This window comes from Tachyglossus aculeatus (assembly GCF_015852505.1).
Source record: "Tachyglossus aculeatus isolate mTacAcu1 chromosome 12 unlocalized genomic scaffold, mTacAcu1.pri SUPER_6_unloc_1, whole genome shotgun sequence".
Classification (NCBI taxonomy): Eukaryota; Metazoa; Chordata; class Mammalia; order Monotremata; family Tachyglossidae; genus Tachyglossus; species Tachyglossus aculeatus.
In genome coordinates, this window is record NW_024044828.1 from 10,385,187 (window position 1) to 10,405,138 (window position 19,952).

At 46.5% G+C, this 19,952-nt stretch overlaps 1 protein-coding gene across 1 annotated transcript in view; it reads left to right on the plus strand.

The window, feature by feature from the left end:
• Positions 1 to 314: 314 nt before the first annotated feature.
• Positions 315 to 19,952, plus strand: part of FAM107B (family with sequence similarity 107 member B) — a 131,122-nt gene continuing 111,484 nt past the window's right edge. The window contains exon 1 of the mRNA XM_038741498.1: positions 315 to 659. Coding sequence (XP_038597426.1) covers positions 315 to 659 — 345 coding nt within the window. The remainder of the gene's footprint in view (positions 660 to 19,952) is intronic.

Genomic DNA, 19,952 nt, shown 5'->3' on the forward strand with positions numbered 1-19,952 from the left:
AAATAGGGAGCAAGGCGGTTTTGTTCTCCTTATAGCTTGTGGTCCCTCACTGGGGAGCGAGGGGCTCCTGAGGAGCCCTGCCTTTCGACGGTTCCCTCAGAAAAGTCGTGGGACTGACCCCCAGCCTCGAGGGCCAGTCCAGGAAAGCTCCAGAATGTCCCCTCTCATTTCCAGGGCCAAGGTCTTGGCTGGGGGGCTTTGAACTGGGCACCCCCCGAGGTGTTCTTCCCTTGTTGGGCTTGGGCATCGTGCTGCAGGGGATCCTGCCATCTGGAGTGACTGACCGACGGAAGGAAGAGGCATCTGGCTGCGTGATGCATCCGTTCCCCTGCTCAGCGCTGCTCACCTGCTTCGGGAATGCCAGGGAAACGGTGTCTTTCGATCAGCCTGGCCCAGCCGAGGCTCCCTTAACCATTGACACTCAGCCTTCAGCTGAGGATGGAGCCCAGGATGGCCACCCGACCCACACCGGGGAGGAGAGGCCCTACTGCCCCTCAGAGAGGAACAGTGGGGCCGACGGGGACTCGAGTAACCGAGCTCCTGGCCTGCCAGCTCCCGGCCCTGAGGACTGCCCTGCGGCTCTGGTTGACAGGCCAGACTGTGATTCAGCTCCCTTCCACACCCCAATTCCCAGACCATCCATCGTTGGAATGCCAAAGGTGAGCCCCCGCCCTCATCCCTCTCACCCCTGATGCAGAAAGGAACTCTAATTAATGAGGGAGAAATCCGGACCCCAAATTCAAATGCGTAATGCTTTTGGCTTCTTGTGGTAGAAAATTAGTAGTTATGCTGTTTAACTCTCCTTCTCTTCCATTCTTCTCCCTCTATCTCTCCCTCTCTCCCCTCCCTTTTGCGTTTTCTCCTCTCTCCCTCTCTTCTTTTCTCTTTCTCCTCTCTCCTTTTCTCCTTCTCTTCCATTGCCCTCTCCGCCTTCTCCTCCTTCTCTCCTCCCCATTTCACCTTGTGTCTTTCTCTGTTCTCTTCCACTTTCCCTCTCTCTTTTCTCCCGTTCCCCCTTCCTCCCTCTCTTCTCTCCCTCCTCTCTCTCTGTCCTTTACTTTCTCTTTCCCAGTCTCCTCCTCTGCCCCTTCCTTTATGTTTTCCTCGCCCCAGACTGAGGTTGCCAAACACAGTGATTGGTCAGGCACAGCAACAGCTCACTTGGTGTCACCACTGGGGAGTGGCAGATGACAGTGTTTGGGGATGGGGGGGTGGTGGTGCTGGGGCATCCGAATGACCATACCAACAGGGAAGGATTGCTGCATGGACGGTTTGGCGCTGGTGGTCTTGAAGCTGCCCTGAGGAAAGCCACACCCAAGTTGGGACTAGGTTTGAGAACAGCCCTCACTGAGGTGGAGATGCCAACTTCACCTTATATACAGTGTAAATGTTCTTTATTGGAAAATGGAGACTGGAACTCCAGATCAGTCATGAACTTACAGTTGGGGAAATTGAGGCACTGTAAGCTCTCTGTGGGCAGGGAATGTTTCTGTTTGTTGTTGTATTGTACTCTCCCAACCGCTTAGTACAGTGCTCTGCACACAGTAAGCGCTTAATAAATTAGATTGAATGAATGAACTGAGCAGCTCAGTGAGTGGCACCAGGTCAGGTGGGGAATTCATGCAAGGGATGAGATCTATATGGGCTGACCGGGTACTCTCTTGCTTAGACTTTGTCAAGTCAAGGAATAGTCCAGCTTACAAAAGCACCAGAAATCCAGAAATCAACATAGAATCTGGAAAACTAACAAAGGTAGGAAAGCCAAACTAGACTAGGGAAAGAAATGCTGTCATTAGAGAGGATTACAAAAAAAAAACCCCACAAAAAAACCCAAGCCCCATTTAGACCAGAAAGCTTTAATGAGTGCATCTGTGTGTACTCGAATAATTGGTGGGACCACTAGCCTTTTTTTCTTGAGAACTCCTATAGGCCTGGAGAAATACCTGACGGTTTGAAGAGGGGAAATCTTGTGTCTAGTTGCAAAAAAAAATACTGGAATAAAAGCACTGCCGTGATCATTTTAGAATGGCAAGCTCAATATCGGGTACCCAGGAAGATACTGGAATAATCTCCAAATGGTCAATTTGCAGCCACTCAGTAGAACATCAGACTCTAGAAAACAAGCAACCAGGCTTCATGGAAAGCCAATTGTGCCAGACCAGTTTAATATCCTTCTCTGAGGGAGTGACAGGCCACGTAGACAAAGGGGAAGCTTTAGAAATAATTGATCTAGATGTCACTAAGGTTTTGATTCCATTCCACACTCCACATTTTCATTAGCAAACTAGAAAGTACTGCCTTGACCATAGTGGGATTAGATGAGGGTATAGCCATTTGAGGGTCGCACTGAAAGGGGGGTTTATCAATAACTGAGCATCAGCCTGCAGTGATGTCCAGCAGGGGTGTTGGAACAATTCAGTAACTTCACCAGTAATCTGGATAAACAAACATAGTGTCTGTTCATCTAGTTTTCAGATGACACAGAACTCAGGGTCCTCACTCATTCTTGCAGGCTTGACATGGTGTACTCCTTAGAAAAAAACAAAATCAGCAGCTAGTAAGGTCGACCTGTCTATCATTCATTCATTCATTCAATCGTATTTATTGAGTGCTCACTGTGTGCAGAGCACTGTTCTAAGCGCTTGGGACGTACAAGTTGGCAACATATAGAGACGGTCCCTACCCAACAACGGACTCACAGTCTAGAAGGGGGAAGGGGGCTATCATTACAGTCACTAAGGTAATGAGGAGGTTTGTGGGCAGGCTGAAACTGAATTGCCAATTTGGGAATTTCCCATGTAACGTCAAGGGTTCTCCACCACCCCCAATCTTTGGACAGAAAGCTGCATGCTCTTCCTTGCCCCCTAAATCAGTAGAAGGCTGATATCCCAGACTTATCTACTAGCACTCTTTTTCCAGCCCTTCCCCAAACAGTCCTCACGGCTGAGTATATGAATATTCGTGTCCATTCCTGCAGGGTCTGGTCAAAAGAGAGAACAAGCCCTCCTATAACCAGCCTGCCTGAGGAGAGCGCTCACCTTGCTGGAATTCCCAGTAGCTGCCTAGCCCCTTCTCTGAGGAACAGTAGATAGGGCTGGACCCAGGAACATTTTGGCAAGGGGCTTGAGGATCTCACAAGGCCTCTGTGAGACCCCCGATACAGACGACATCATAAGCATGGTTGCAAGATGACATCACACATGGCACGGCATGATTGCGCCATTGCATGATGGTGCGTCTCTTCACCCACACAGTAGCTCCATCTCCCTTCAAATTCCTAAGACCACAGCTCTCCCCAGCTTCACAGCCATTCAGGAAAAATTAAAACACACACACACACTCTCTCTCTGTCTCTCTCTCTCCCCTCTCTCTGCTCCGTCTCCTCTCTCTCTGCTCTCTGGAACTTTTGGGCAGGCTGAAAGATCCTGGACTGGCAGTTCCCTCCATCCCTCACCCCACCTCCCCTGCAACTTGGGCTCTGGTGGTTGCGATAGCAGCAGTAAGAAATCCCGTGGCCATCTCAGCCACAGCCCAGCACTCGCAGCAACGAGGAGCTAGGAGATGTCCGCAGAGGAGCCGTGAAGATGGAAGATGGTGCCTGCGGTAGGCCCTGGTGAGGGATGGGAAATGAAGGTGGGGTCGGTCGCAATAATGGCACCACCCGCGCAGCAGTCCCATAGTGGGACTTTCTTAGTAGTAAAAAGATCAGGGCTGATGCTTCTTAAGCCCCACAGGTCCTCTGGATCCCAGGGACTGGGGCTTTGACCCCATGAGACCCTGTGGTTAAACAGGCCCTGATGGCGGGGGACTAATCAATCGATCTATCAGGGGTTTTTATTGAGTGCTTACTGTGTGCAGATACCCTAGTATGCATTGGGAGAGTTCGGGAGAGTTTGTAGACATGAACGCTGCACTCGAGGAGCTTACAATCTACCACGAGATAGACTAAAAGAAATTACAGGTAAGGGATAGCAATAATAATAATAATAATAATAATAATAATAATAATAATAATAATAGTAATGGCATTATTAAGCTCTTACTGTGTGCAAAGCACTGTTCTAAGCACTGGGGCAGTTACAAGGTGATCAGGTTGTCCCACGGGGAGCTCACAGTCTTAATCCCCATTTTACAAATGAGGGAACTGAGGTACAGAGAAGTGAAGTGACTTGCCCAAAGTCACACAGCTGACAAATGGCAGAGCCGGAATTTGAACCCATGACCTCTGACTCCAAAGCCCAGGCTCTTTCCACTGAGCCACGCTGCTTCTAAGAAACACTGTTCGACACCTAGTAAGTGCTCAGCAAATGCCATAAAAAAACAGAGTTTGAAGACATGTGCGTTAGTGCTACCAAGGGGAGTACGCAAGTGTTTAGAGGATGAGTACTGTAGTGCAGAGGTGATGTGGAAGTGCTGAAGTGGCGTAGGCATGTGGGGAAATGGAAAATAATCTGCAAAGGACTCTTAGAAGAGGTGCAATTTTAAAAGGCACTTTGAGGATAGGGAGAGCTGTGGTCCCCGGATGGGAAGGGAGAGGGAGTTCCAGGCCGGAGGGAGAGTGTGAATGAGAGTTCGCCTGGGTTTTTAATCATACAGATTTTCTGGAGTGTGATCAAGAGCATAGAAGAAACTTTACACGGAAAGAAAAATACCAAGAAGAAGAAGAAAGGGCCTTCTGCTCTTTCCCATGTCAACAGGGAGTAGTTATAGAGAAGCGAATGCCCAGATGTTAACTGGAGATATCAGTCGATAAAGTGTTGTATCGTTTCAACAGTTTACAAAACTATTTCTTCATCCATGTTTATTTTAGTGTCTGTCTTCCCTACTAGACTGCAAGTCCCTTGAGGACCTGATTGTATATAATAATAATAATAATAATAATTGTGGTATGTGTTAAGCAATTACTCTGTTCCAGGCAGTACTAGGCACTGGAATATATAAAAGATAATCCGGTTGAAATTAATCCCTGTCTCACCTGGGGATTACGGTTTAATTAGGAGGAAGAACAGGTGATGAATCCCCATTTTTCGCATGAGGCCCAGAAAAGTTGTTACTTGTCCAGGGTCACACAGCAGGCAAGTGATGGGGCCAGGATTAGAACCCAGGTCCTCTGACCCCCGGGCTCGTGCTGTTTCCACCAGGCTACACCACTTCTCAACTACCTCTGTTGTACTCTTCCAAGCACTTAGTGCAGTGCTCTGCACAGTAAGTACTCAAATACAATTAATTGATCAGTCACAGTTGATGCAGGAGCCAAGTAGTGGTTCTGAAATCCTAGGCTACCTCTGTTACTGAAAGCCTTATCCTTGTCCACTGTTTCGGCTGACCGCCAAGCTTGCCATTCCTTTCAGGACAGAGGATAAGGCCTGCAGGCTCCCACACGGGAATTTTCCAGCCAGATATTCCATTGCACCACTTGGCAGGAAAAGGGAGAGGAGCTTTTGCTAGAATGGACGGAGAGACCTTAGAGAACCAGGAAAGTATTCATGGGGTCTGCCTGGCTTTGGGGGAGTATCCGTCAAAGGCGGCCACAGGCCACAAAGATGCCAAAACTGCTGAGTGTCCCTGAGAGAAGAATGGCCAAAGTGAGCCTGGATGGTGAAGCAAAATCACCAGGAGGCCATCTCCGGGTTGTCCTGAGCATCCTGAGTCCTGAGCTTCGCCCATTTTTTTAATGGTATTGGTTAAGAATTTACCGTGTGCCAGGCACTGTACTAAGTGCTGGGGTAGATACAGCTAATTAGGTCAGATACAGTCATTCATTCAGTTGTATTTATTGATCAATTACTGTGTGATCAATACCCTGTACTTAGCTCTTGGGAGAGTACATTATAACAATAATGGTTCTCTATTCTCTGGTTCTCTAAGCTCTCTCCATCCATTCTAGCAAAAGCTCCTCTCCCTTTTCCTGCTGAGTGGTGCAACAGAATATCTGGCTGGAAAATTCCTGTGTGGGAGCCTGCAGGCCTTATCCTGTGTACTAAGCGCTTAGTACAGTGCTCTGCACATAGTAAGCGCTCAATAAATATGATTGATGATAAACAGACCCTGTTTTACATGGAGCTCACAGTCTTATTGCCCATTTTACAGATGAGGTATCTGAGGCACAGATAAGTTAAGTGGTTTGCCCGGGTCACATGGCTGACAAGTGGCGTCCAGGGGGCGGGTTGGGGAGGGGGGGGTATCAGCCTACTTTTAGACAGGAGCAGCGCCAAGCAGGGCAGAATAAGTCTCTCACTGTGCCCATCTGTCCACCCGCCCACATCCCAGGCCCCTTCCATTTCTGCCATCAGGGCGGAGTAAGCCTACGAACAGAGCTGCCTTTGTACTCAGGCAAGGTCTCCCTCAGTCTTCCGTGGATCGGCCGAGCCGCTTATCACCCGGGCAAACCTCTCTTCCCCGACTGGACAAAGCTTCCAAAGCATCCTGAACTGTGAGGTTGGAATTTCCATTCTCTGTTATGAAATACCAAGCCGTAATGAAAAAAAAATGTTCCACTCACTGGCTGGGCTGAGAGCCTAGGAGAAATGAAGTGAGCTTGGAACTACAGAGGCCATCCCAGCGAATGTGTTATATCAATCGTAGAAAATAAGAGATTCTTTCCAACTGAAAGCATTTGTTAGCCTGACTTCAACTGCCTTTAAGCTTTCCCTTCCCCAACCCTCCATCCCAAAGAAAACGTGACCCAGATCGACAGGGTAACACTTTCCCGCCGGGCAGTTGCAATGCTCTGCTGGAGACCTTGGTAGCAAGGGGGTGAGGGGAGTTAGGGGTTGAAAACTGAAGGCAACAGGGAGAAAAAAAAATGAGAAAAAGGCTGCAAGGGTTAGTGATGGAGTGGGGACATGCATGTGTGTGAGAGAGTTTGTGCACGAGTATGTGTTTGTGTATGCCTGTGGCTGTCTCGGTGGTAGCAGCATCAGGAGTCCTTGGGGTTCACCAGCAAAGGAATTGCTCTGGTCATACAAGCATGGCCTGGTGGAAAGAACCCAGGACTGGGAGTCAAGAGACCTGGGTTCGAATCCCAGCTCTGCCTGGCTTACTGTGTGACTCCAGGCAAGTCATTTAACCTCCCTGGACCCCCTTTCCTTCATCTGTATAATATGAGGATAAAATCGATTGTGTGGGACAGGGACTGGGTCCAATCTCATAACCTTGTGTCTATCCTAGTGCTAAGCACATAGTGCTCAATGAATATAATTATTAGTATAGTTAATAGTTCATAAATACTATTACTACCATTAATAATTGAGGTATCTGTTATTCACTAACTCTATGCTAAGCACAGGCATAGATCCAGGATAATCCAGACACAGTCCCTATCCCAAAGAGGGGTCACAGTCTAAGGGGAAGGGAAAACAGGTGTTTCATTTCCATTTTATAGGTGAGGAAAGAGAGGCACAGATAAATTAAGTGATTTGCCCAAAGTCAGAGCCAGGTTTCTTGAATCCCAGTCTTCTGCTTTATTCCCTAAGCTTTGCAGCTTCATGATAATTGAGGTATTTTGTTGAACGATTACTATGTGCCCGGCACACCGAGCTAAATGCTGGTTTAGGTACCAGATGATCCACTATCAGGATTAGAACCCAGGTCCCCTGTCTCCCAGACTCATTCTCTTTCCACTGGGCCACACTGACTAAAGCTGGTAAACTCCTTGAGGGCAGGGATCATGCCTACCAACTCTATTATATTGTACTCCCCAAAGCACTTAATACAGTGCACTGCACACAGTAAGTGATCAAATAAATATCGTTGATTGATTGATTGAACCGTAGCTTCTTCCATTAGGGGAAGGAGGTGGCAGAACATTTGAATTTTATTTTACAGATGGAGGCACAGGGAGCCTAATATGGGGTTGGTGACAACTCCTTCCTCATGGGTGACCTAGCGGAAAAAGCCAAGGACTGGGATTCGGGAGACCTGGCATCTGAACCCAGCTCCGCCACATTCCTGCTTTGTGACCTTGTTCAAGTCACTTCTCTCAGCTCAGTTTCCTCATCTGTAAAAAGAAGATAGAATACCTTTTCTCCCTCCCTATTAGACTCTGAGCCTTGGTGGGACAGGGACTGTGTCTGACCTGACTGTATTGTATCTCCTCCAGCTCTTCACCTGGTGCTTGGCAAACAGTATAAGCACTTAACTAATGCCACAGTTATTATTATTCTAGTGTGTGGGAGTGGGTGGGGAGGTTTGCAGATATGACTGCTGAGATAGCTGAGCTTCGGCCATGAGAGTAGGGAGGGACTTTTATATTTAGGTGAGAGTTAGGCATGGTTTCTGGCTTTCCAGGGATTCCCAAACTAAAAATGAGTGGGAAAGCATTTGGTAGCAGAAACAGGAGGATCAGTGAAGTACTGTAATTGCAAAACAACCTAAAAGTGCAGTCAGTCAATCATACTTTTTGAGCACTTACTGTGTGCAGAGCACTGTATTAAGTGCTTAGGAAGCAGCATGGCTCAGTGGAAAGAGCCCGGGCTTTGGAGTCAGAGGTCGTGGGTTCAAATCCCGACTCCACCAAATGTCAGCTGTGTGACTTTGGGCAAGTCACTACACTTCGCTGGGCCTCAGTTCCCTCATCTGTAAAATGGGGATGAAGACTGTGAGCCCCCCGTGGGACAAACTGATCACCTTAGAACAGTGCTTTGCACATAGTAAGCGCTTAATAAATGCTATTATTATTATTATTATTATAACACAATATAACAGAAACAGCCCCTGCCCGCAGTGAGCTTACAGTCTAGAGGGGGAGGCAGACATTAATATAAGTAAGTTAATTATGGATATGTACATAAATGCTGTGGGACTGAGGGAGGGGTGAATAAAGGGAGCAAAGCAGGGTGACACCGAAAGGAGGGGGAGAAGATGAAAGGAGGGCTTAGTCAGGGAAGGGCTCTGGGAAGAGATGTGCCTTCGATAAGGCTTTGAAGGAGGGGAGAGTAATTGTCTGTTGGATCTGAAGAGGGAGGGCATGCCAGGCCAGAATTTAACAAGTGCGGTGGTTAAAAGGGACCATCTGGGCCTTATGAAATTTGTGGGGGCTGTGTGTGCTGTCGGTGCTTAAATCTCTCCCAGCCCCACCTGCACAGAGCATGTTGGGCATCAGAGGAAGGGAAGGCAGGGAAGGGGGCAGGGATGACTAGTGGCTTCTCTCAGCCTCAGCTTCCCTCTCCATCTCTGTGTACCCATTTCCTTCTCTTCCCACTGCTGCTCCACCAGCCCCCATGTCTCTTTGCCTCTGTTCTAGCTGGTCTGTTTGCTTCTTGGGGCGACAATTCCCCTCTCCACCTCCCTCCATTTTGAATCATTCCTCTTCCCCTCGCTGTTGTCCCATGCTCCAGCCTCAGCGCCATGCGGCTATACTTGAGCAGTTGAGGGCTCCAGATGGGAGCCAGATTCCTGGCTGGAAAGCAGCTCTTTCTCCCCAGGCTCTGGAGGGAAGCCACTTTTGAAGCACAGACCTCGTTCTCAATTCTCCTGGAGAAAGGCCGATTTGTCAGAACCAGCCCCTGAGACAGGATGACGGCTTCAATGGGAAGGGGCCCTTCGAGAATCTAGTCCCCATCGGGCAACAGCACCCTGAGCACCTCGCTGACCATCCAAATGTGCGTGGATTCCCATGGAAATAAAAACAGGATTCGCTAGCCACTTACCTGGAAAATGACCCGGTTTAATCAAAGCGTGAAAGGAAAAGGCAGTTCTTAAATTGGCCCTTTTTATTATTTTTTTGTGGTCTTTGTTAAGCACTTACTATGTGCGAGGCACTGTATTAATCACTGAGGCAGATATAAGCTAATCAGGCTGGACACAGCCCCTGTCCCACATGGGGTTCACAGTCTTAATCCCCCTCTTACAGATGAGGTAACTGAGGCCCAAAGAATTGAAGTAACTTGCCCAAGGTCACACAGCAGATGAGTGATAGAGCTGGGAATAGAACCCCGGTCCTTCTGACTCCCGAGCCCGTGCTCTATCCACTAGACCACACTGCTTCTGCTTTCATGATGATAAATTTTCACATCTCCTTCCAGTTCAGGGCCTCATGTAGCACAGAGGTCATTAGAAATGTCACCAGGTAAGTTTCCAAATTTATGCTTCCCTAATAAATCCAGTTCCAGCGGCCAAGCAAATACTGGCAGAAAAATGAAGTTGTCTTAGGGATGCCTGTAACCCACGCCCCAGCCCAAAAGCCAGAGATGACCTCATCTCTGTTTACTCAGTACACACCACTGAGGAAATTCTGCTGATTGAAGGACACAGAATTATGAAAGCAGGTCAGAAATCTTGTCTGGATTTTTCTTTTTCTATGTTGCATAAAGGAATTCCCTGGTTTTCAAGGGGACAGTTTCAGGAACAACTGCAGGAGTTACCAAAATGCAATGGAACGGGCTCGAGAGTGTGGTTTGTTTCTTTGCAATTGTCCGTCACCCTAAGAAAATCCCTCTAGGCTCTGTTTGTGGGTTCATTTGGGAGTCCTCCTTTTTCAGAGCGTTCTGAGCCTCGCTTCAGCATATCACAGCCCATCACTCTAAGGGAACTAATGGTCTCTGAGGTGGAGGAAAGGTGTGGAGACCCCCAACTGTTCAGTATAGACCAGCTCTCCTCCACCACTCTAAGCAACTGCACAGAGCAGTTTCAAATACTCGATGGATTGTGCTGCCTGGAAACAGCATCACTTGGCCACAGTTTGAATCAGTTTCCCCTGGTGTGAAATCCCTTGGAGCCCATACGATTCTGGGTGCACTGGATACTCCTTCCAGGGAAGCTTCCAATCCCACTGACCCGTACAAAGCCTGGCCGGAACTTTCATATCGGAGAAGCAGTGTGGCTCAGCTGGAAAGAGCCCAGGCATGGGAGTCAGGCTCTGCCTCTTAGCTGTGTGACTTTGGGCAAGTCCCTTCACTTCTCTGTGCCTCAGTTCCCTCATCTGTAAAATGGGGATGAAGACGGTGAGCCCCACGTGGGACAACCTGATCACCTTGTATCCTCCCCTCGCTTAGAACAGTGCTTCGCACATAGTAAGCACTTAACAAATGCCATCATCATTATTATTATTATTACTGTTATTAATGGTCCATAATGATTGTGTTATTTGTTAAGTGCTTACTATGTGCCAGGCACTGTACTAAGCACTGGGATAGATACAAGCTAATCAGGTTGCATACGGTCCCTGTCCCACATGGGGCTCACAGTCTTATTCCCCATTTTACAGATGAGGTCACTTAGACACAGAGAAGTAACTTGCCCAAGGTCACACAGCAGACAAGTGAAGGAACTGGGGTTAGAACCCAGGTCCTTTTAACTTCCAGGCCTGTTGCTTTATTCACAGAAGAGAGAATTTCCCATATTAGGGGTAGTGGTTTTGATTTTTTTCTTTATTTTATTTTTTTTGCGAGAAATGGTCTGCCCTCTGACAATCAAACACAGATGCTGGGAATAGATGTGGTTTAGAACAGCAGCCCTGTATTTATTGTCAGTCAACAAGTTCAGTATTTATTGAGCACCCACGGGGATCAGAGCACTGTGCAAGGCAGCTATTAGCCTATTTGTCTAATAAAAGCTGGGGTCTTTCAATCTCTAGACTGTAAGCTCCTTGTGGGCAGCGATCACGTTTACCAACTCTGCTATATTATACTCTCCCAAGTTCTTAGGACACTGCTCTGCACCCAGCAAATGCTTACTAAATATGATCAATTGATTGGGATCTGGATCAGTTTCTGACAAGAACTGTCCTACAACCTCTTTGAGGTGAGTCAGGAGCAAAGAAGCAGGAGAGTCTTGTGGAAAAAGCCCTGGGCTATCAGAGAGGCCAACTGAGTGATCATCTTAGTTCTGCCCCTTACCAGCTTTGTGACCTTAGATATGTGACTATACCCCTGAGCCTCTACATCCCCACTTGTAAGATGGTGGTAAGAATCCTTGCCCCTCCTTGTCTCCATCTTTATAGAGGCGTTTGAAGGTTGTAGGATGTGAAAATGCTTTAGGAAACCAGCACCGTATATCCGAAGGGATTGTCATTCTGAGTTCTGAGGTCCGTCGCCTTCTGCTCACCCAGGGTGCTGCCCTTTGTCCTGAGTTGGGGCCCTCTCCTCTTCCAGGATTTTTCCCTGCTGAACTTCTTGGGGAGAAGAAGACTGTAAGACCAGACTGTATGCTCATTGCGGGCAGGGAATGTGTCTGTTTATTTTGTCTTGTACTTTCCCAAATGCTTAGTACAGTGCTTTGCACACTGTAAATGCTCTACGATTGATTGAATGAATGAATGAAAGGATTGGTGATATACACTCCCGTTTCATTTCAAGTGGGGAGCCGGCCCCCTCCTCAGAGTGGCGGAGGGGGTCAGCCGATTGTCTCCCTAAGGGCATGGCAGGTGGGTCAATAAGGGACTGCATGGCACATCACAGGGTCAGCACATACCCTCCTGAGGTAAGTATCTTTATCTCGAGAGGGTCTGCAGTGCAGAGACTGGTTCTTCTGAAATTCCACATCACCCAGGACCTCAGACAAAGTGGAGGTTCAATCGATCAGTCCATCAATAGATTTTATTAAGCACTTATTGCAGAGCACAATGCTAAAAGCTTGGGAGAGTACTACAGTAGAGTGAGAAGAACCCCATTTCTACCCCATTCTAGCAGAAAATGTTGTTGACTGACGAGAGGAGATGCAATCTGTGCCTCTTGGGTTTCTCCAGGTCTCCTCTGCCTCTGCCTTTACAGTACCCCAGGACTTCTTTAGATTGTTGTCTTTTGCCTCTCCCTCTGCTCACCAGCTCCTGTCCCAAAGCCAGTCTGCTCTGCTCCCAGTTCCTCCTGTCAAGCAACGTGTAATCTTTCCTCATCAGTAATAGAACCACTGGCATTTTACCTCTTTCAAAAGTGTTTATTGAGCACTTACCAAGTGCAGAGCAACTGTGCTGGGGAGAGCACAATGCAGTTGGTAGACATGACCCTCATCCTTAGTGAATTTAAAATCTTAGCAGGTTGCAGGAGGGAGAAAGGGCCAGAAGTTCTCCAGGGTCCCCCACGGCTGATTTAAACAACAGCATCATTCATTCATTCATTCAATTGTATTTATTGAGCACTTACTGTTTGCAGAGCACTGTACCAAGTGCTTGGGAGAGTACAATACAACAATTAACGGGCACATTCCCTGCCCATAATGAGCTTACAGTTTAGGGGGAGGGAGACAGACATCAGTACAAATAAATAAACTATAGATACGTACATAAGTGCTGTGGGGTTTGGAGAGGGAAGAGCAAAGGGCACAAATCAGCAACGCAGAAAAGAGTGGGAGATGAGGAAAGGTGGGGCTGAGTCTGGGAAGGCCTCTTGGAGGAGATGTGCCTTCAATAAGGCTTTGAACGGGGGAGAGTCATTGTCAGATTTGAGAAGGGAGCGTGCTTTAACTGTACTATTTCCAAATAGTTATTTTTTCCAATAGGAGTAGATACAATAACATGCTAAACATGAGTTTGGTATGTTCAGAACGGGCTAGATTGCTCACTTAGCTTAATTTGTTGTAAGGGAGGAGGGCTGGTCTGCATCAGTCACCATATGGTCCAGTGGTACAATGATCCAGATAGCTAGATTAAGTCTCTAAATGCCAGCTCTTAATTTTCTATGACCTAGCAGGCACCTTTCAGTGAACACACCACAGAAAAGTATTTTATGAAGAAACCAACAGTCTTGCAAATAGATATAGTACCTTCCAGAGGGTTAAGTGTTTATATTTAGAAGGTACAACTAAAGAAAAAGGCTAGAAAAACATACTGACATAGTGCCTTTTCATTTGCTGGCAAGTTTGAGATCACTTTGGTGAGGTAAAGGGGGAATGTTTAGGATCAGAACTTTGACTAATAAGATCCAGTCATTGCTGATCCTTCCCTCAGATGACCTTTCCTGATTCTGGTTCAACATGAGATCATCTCTGGTGAGAAAGGGCTCATTTTTTTTATTGTCTCATCTTTTGGAAAGCCGTTCTTTTGGAAAGAAAGAATTTTCTGGATAGTATTAGTATTGTTGTTATAGATCACAGGTCAGACACCTATCAGACTCCTTGAGTCACCCTTCTACGTGCTGCTGGTAGTGTTTTCATTTAATCTGAAGGACAGTTGTGTGTACCGCTTCAGTATATTGTAGGAGGGCCAAAATGGCAGGGTAGGGGTTGGTGAGGGGAGAAGAAGAGAGTGGTAGGGATGCCTGGGGGACAGAGCTCAGCTTTGGAGGAAACAGGAGCATTGGTCGGGTCAGGAAGAAGGGCAGGGATTGAGGTGGGTTAAGTGACGACACCTCGGACCAGTGCCCCTCAGTATTTCTGCTAGAATTTCAGAATTGCAGTGTGTTTGTTTTTAAGGTTTAATGAGTGCATCAACACTCTAATGAGGTAGGTTCATTCATTCATTCATTCATTCAATAGTATTTATTGAGTGTTTGTTATGTGCAAAGCACTGTACCAAGTGCTTGGGAGAATGCACTATAACGATAGACACACTTCCTGCTCACAAATGAGATACGTTTTTCTTAATCAGGCCTAATCTGCTCTGAAGTCGTGGGGCAAGATGAAGATGTTTTATGTATATATTTTAATCTAGAGTTATTCTTCCTTTTTAAACCTGCTGTTAGAGGGAAGATACAGATATGTATTACTTTTCAGTAACTAGTTTGCACCTATTGCACTTTTTGCCTTTCCAGTAGAGCCCATGATTTTTGGCCTTAAATCATGGTTTAGGTCTTCCATCAACCCTCCCCCTAAGAGGCCACCTTTCAGTTTGGAAGGAGTCAGTGAATGCCTTGACTTTACTTGGATCTGCAGGTCCCTTTAGCCACCTAAGGTGTGTTGTGGGGTTTGTTTAACCAGCTGATCCATGGCATCTCAATCAGTCAATCAATCAGTTGTGAGAATTTCTCAGGGTATTTCTCACGGAAATAGAGGTGGGGCAGATGGAAAGGCCACACAGGATGCATAAGGTCAAGATTCTGTCTTGAGTGTTTCCCTCGGTCCCTTTCCCATACTTGAATTTGGAGTTTGGCTGAATCTCAAAGTCCAGAGCAGAAAACACTTGGGGGTCTCTGAACTTGGCATTTTTCCAAATGAAGACCTCTCACGCGATCTCTCTCATCATCATCTCCTGCTTCCAAATGTTTCCTAGTTTCAGTGGCAACTGGGAGCCAGCCTGGGAACAACTCAATCAGCAATCCCACCAAGGCCAGACCAGACTCACCACCTCGATTGGCTGCTTGAGGAGGCGGGTGGTCTCTGATGGCTCAGACTCCTTTTCAAGTGTTGTGGGGCTCGAGCAAAACCCCGGAGGCGCTTGGCCCTAGGTGCGGTTTCCTTTCAATTTTCAAACCGGGTCTATTTGGGGAGGGGGAGAGAGAGGGAAAATCTAATCCTTATGTTTCTGGTTCATTCTCCCTGAGCTAATCAAAATGTCATTTCTTTGGAGCTATTTCAAACTGAGGGTACTACATGGATTGTATTTACAAGCATTTATTTTGGATTCTTTTTCCCTCTTGCTTTAGAAATAGCAAAGTTGCCTTTTCCCACAACCGGTGACCCCCCGAGCTTAGAGAGATTTGAGCTTGGTGGTTTGCCAGGTTTAAATTGGGGTGTTAAATTTGCTTTTGGTCTGGTGCCTTCTTATAGCTGAATCCACGTTCCTTCTCTTCCCTTCCAATCCACCCGGTTCTCAGGACTCTCATTCCCCTCAGAGTTTGTGTGAGCCTTAATGCAACTGATGCATATTTCCTTGGTTTTTTAAAATTGAGCATCTCTGTCTAGAGAACGCCGTCCTTCTGTGAATAAAATAGACCTGGATGGACAAGGGAATTTCTGACAGGAACTCAAGGGACTCACCAGACAGAGGGTGAGAATTTTGGTCAGTCTTGACAGAATTCTAACTGGAGCCGTCATCATTGGTGTTGATCGGGCATTACCTGGGCATAGATTGCTTACTATTGTTTATGGTATTTGTTAAGTGCTTACTATATGCCAGGCACTGTACTAAGTGCTGGGTTAGTTACAAGATAATCAGATTGGACACAGGCCCACTCCCACACTGGGCTCTCATTCTTAATCCCCATTTTACAGATAATAATAATAATAATGATGATAATAATGGCATTTGTTAAGCACTTACTATGTGCCAAGCACTGTTTTAAGTGCTGGGATGAGTTAACTGAGGCACTGATAAGTTAAGTGCTTTGCTCAAGGTCATACAGCAGGCAAATGGCAGAACTGGGATTAGAACCCAGGTCCTTCTGACTCCCAAATCCATGCTGTATCCACTAGGCTACACTGCTTCTCATCCCACTAATCTAGGTACTTGGAAACATCAAAGAGAAGCAAAAGACAGAGTTCCTGCCTTCCAGGAGCTTATAGTGTAATAGAAGAGGATCACATTTTTTGATGGGCCTGAAACGATTCAAAAACTGACCGGCCCGTGAAAATGTATAACTGGGTGATTAGCTTGATTCTCTTCCTTCCGGAGGGAGTATTTGAAGAGATAGAAGTATCTTCCACTTCTCAGGGAAGTGGACTGTCCCCTAGGCAGCCCACACATAGTGAACCACTGTGTGGAAAGGGGCCAGGGCTAGGAATCTTTCTGGAAACAAAGCTTTGACATGTCTTCTAACAGGTAGAAACTAAAGCTTCAGGCATTTCCAGGCAACGAGAGCTTCTTCCTTTCTTACTGCACTATCCATACTAGGCAGGGATGAGCCTGGATGGAAGGGAGTCAATCAGTCAATCAACAAGAGAGTCACACACGCATTGATGTGGAAGCAGGGTGGCCCAGTGGAAACAGGACAAGCCCAGGGGTTGAGAGTCCTGAGTTCTAATCCCAGTTTAGCCACGTGCCTGCCTTGTGAACTCAGGCAAGCCTCTTCTCCATCCCTCAGTTTCAGCTAAATGGTGTTTAAGCAAACACTTGTTCTCTCTTCCTCTTAAACTGGGAGCCCTATGTGGGACAAGGACCGTGTCTCAGCTGAGGATTTGTATATACTCCAGTGCTCAGCACAGTGCTTGGCACATAGTAAACCCTTAACAAATACCATTGTTATCATTGTTGTTTCTAGTCACACAATTTAGCATTGTGTCATTGGCTTGGAGTATGAAGAAAATTGGATCAGGCCTCAGGGAAATGTATCAACCTCAGGGCATAGCTCAGTGAACAGCACATAGCAAAGCCCTTAATGAATACCATAATGATTATCATGAAGCACAACACAATGTGGCCGTGGACTACCGGAAGGAAACGACAGGGAAAATACCAGCCTGGTGTTTAGCAGCCAGAAATGAAGTGTTTCTCCTTGAGCCAAAGCTTCTTTCATTGAAAACCAGCAAGTCCCAGCTGCAGCCACAAAACAATAGTAATAATAACAATAATAATAATTATGGTCATTGTTAAGCACTTACTATGTTGCAATCGCTATACTAAATTCGTTATTCAGTCCCTTCTAGACTGTAAGCTCCTTGTGGGCAGGAATCTGGTCTATTATATAGCATTTCCCCCAACACTTAATACAGTGCTCTGCACACATTCAGTTCTCAATAAATACCATTGATTAATTGATAATTTCTGGGTACATGGGGCCAATTGCATACCTGGATAACAATCCCCATTAGAGGCAATGGCATCTCTGACTAAGAACGATGTCACTTGTCTGCTTTGTGACTGTGGGGAAGTCGTTTAACTTTCTTGTGCCTCAGTTACTTCATCTGTAAAATGGGGATTCATCATCATCATCATCATCAATCGTATTTATTGAGCGCTTACTATGTGCAGAGCACTGTACTAAGCGCTTGGGAAGTACAAATTGGCAACATATAGAGACAGTCCCTACCCAACAGAGGGCTCACAGTCTAACAATTCATTCAGTATTCATTCACCCTCCCACTTAGACTGTGGGACAGGGGCAGTGTCTGGCCTGATAATCTTATATCTACCCCACCTCTTAGTACAGATCTTGGCACGTAGTAAGTTCTAAATGACTACCAAAATAATAAGAACCTGAATTATTACAGCTGGAGGAATATAAATTGGTGAGATTGAAATGAATCTCAGAAGACTTCTCGTGGGAGCTGTGATTTTAAAGCTGTGAACAGTGATTTGTCAATTGTGAAGCAGGAGGGAATTTCATTTAAGAGGGAATGGATGAGCAAAAAGTTGGCATCGGGAGAGATGAGAACAAGAAACAGTGAGTCGGTTAACTTGAGAGGAATGAAGAGTGTGAGCTGGGCTTTAACGGGAGAGGAGAGAGGACAAGTGGGGGGAAGGAGAGAAGGACAGAGACAGAGAGACAGAAAAAGAAAGAGAGAGAGACTGATTGCTATGGTAATATACTTTCCCAAGCTCTTAGTATGGTGATCTGCACACAGTAAGCACTCAGTAAATACCATTGATTGATTTAAAGCTGACGATTAGGAGCTTCTGCTTGATGCAGAGGGGACTAGGCAACCACGGAGGTTTTTAAGCAGAAGGGAAATGAGGACAGAACAACACTTTAGATCCAGAGAACAGAGTGAAGTATGGCCTGGAGAGGAGAGATTGGAGGCAGGGAGGTCAGGGAGGAGGGTAAGGCAGTCATCAAGTAGTCTTCACCCCCAGTGGACTTCACCATTCTTTCAGGGGGAGGAAAGCATGGAAATGCAGAGCTTAGCTCTGACCTGAAAGAAAGTGACTGCAAAGAACATGGGGAAATCACTGAGAGCATCAAAGGCTGCTGCAGTAACATCCTTCTGGCATGAATAATACAGAGCTTCAGTTTCACCACGTCACATTTTCTTTCTCTCTGTTCTTAATTCTGGCATCACATTTACCTTCATCCATTATAGAAAGTCCTAAAGCACCTTCCCGAGCAGCTTCCCTTCCTCCCCTCTTTGGAGAGACCCAGGAGCCAAACAAATGCAGGAGCCGTTTGACGTCATTTCCATTGAAATCTATCTGGAGTGACGCTTTCAGACCCGGGGCACGATAAAATTCCAACTCTCCCGTTGGAGGCAAACTGAGATGGGGAGAAAGTGTCGAAAAAGAGGATGAAAGTATGGGGATGAATTCAAACAAGTGGTCCTCATGGAATATTAGAGGGAAGGTTAGGGGTGGCGGAGGAAACGTTCAGGTAGTTAGATGGTACATTCCTCAGATTTAGGAAGGATGTCTAGGAAGGCACCTATCTCAGAGGTCCTCCAAACATCCTGTTGCTATTGCTGGAGGCAGAATAATGGGCCCCATGGACATTGGTTTGACCCAGTTTTACCGTTACTACTTGTCTTGAGTTCTTAATGAGAGCTGAATCCTCTTCTTCCCTTCTCTCTCCACCCCAATCCCAGTCTCTTGAAGAAGTGGGTCAAAACCAGAGCTGGGGCGGGGGCGTTATTCACACATATATTCACTTAAGAAGCAGTGTGGCCTAGGGATAGAGCACAGACCTGGGAGACAGAAGAATCTAGGTTCTAATCCTGGCTCTGCCACTTGTCTGCTCTTTGATCTCGGGCAAGTCACTTCACTTCTCTGTGCCTCAGTTACCTCACCTGTAAACTGGGGATTAAGACTGTAAGCCCCATGTGGGACAACCTGACAACCTTGTATCTGCCCCAGTGCTTAGTTCAATGCCTGACACATAGAGAGTGCTTAATGAATACCACTAAGACTCAGAAGAACATATCTGGCAGCCAGACTTCGGCTCATATACTCACGAAATGGAAACCGCATCTTGAAATCTTATCCTGTAGACTGTAAGCTCCTTTTTATCCCCCGATCATATTTATGAGTGCTTTACTGTGTGCAGAGCACCGTACTAAGCGCTTGGGAGAGTACAATATAGCAGAATTGATAGACATGTTGCACGCCCACAACAAGATAACAGTCTAGAGGGGGAGACAGACATTGATATAAATACAGAATTTATGATCTATGTGGCCCCCTATTCAGGAATCCTTGTATTGTACGTTCTTTCCCA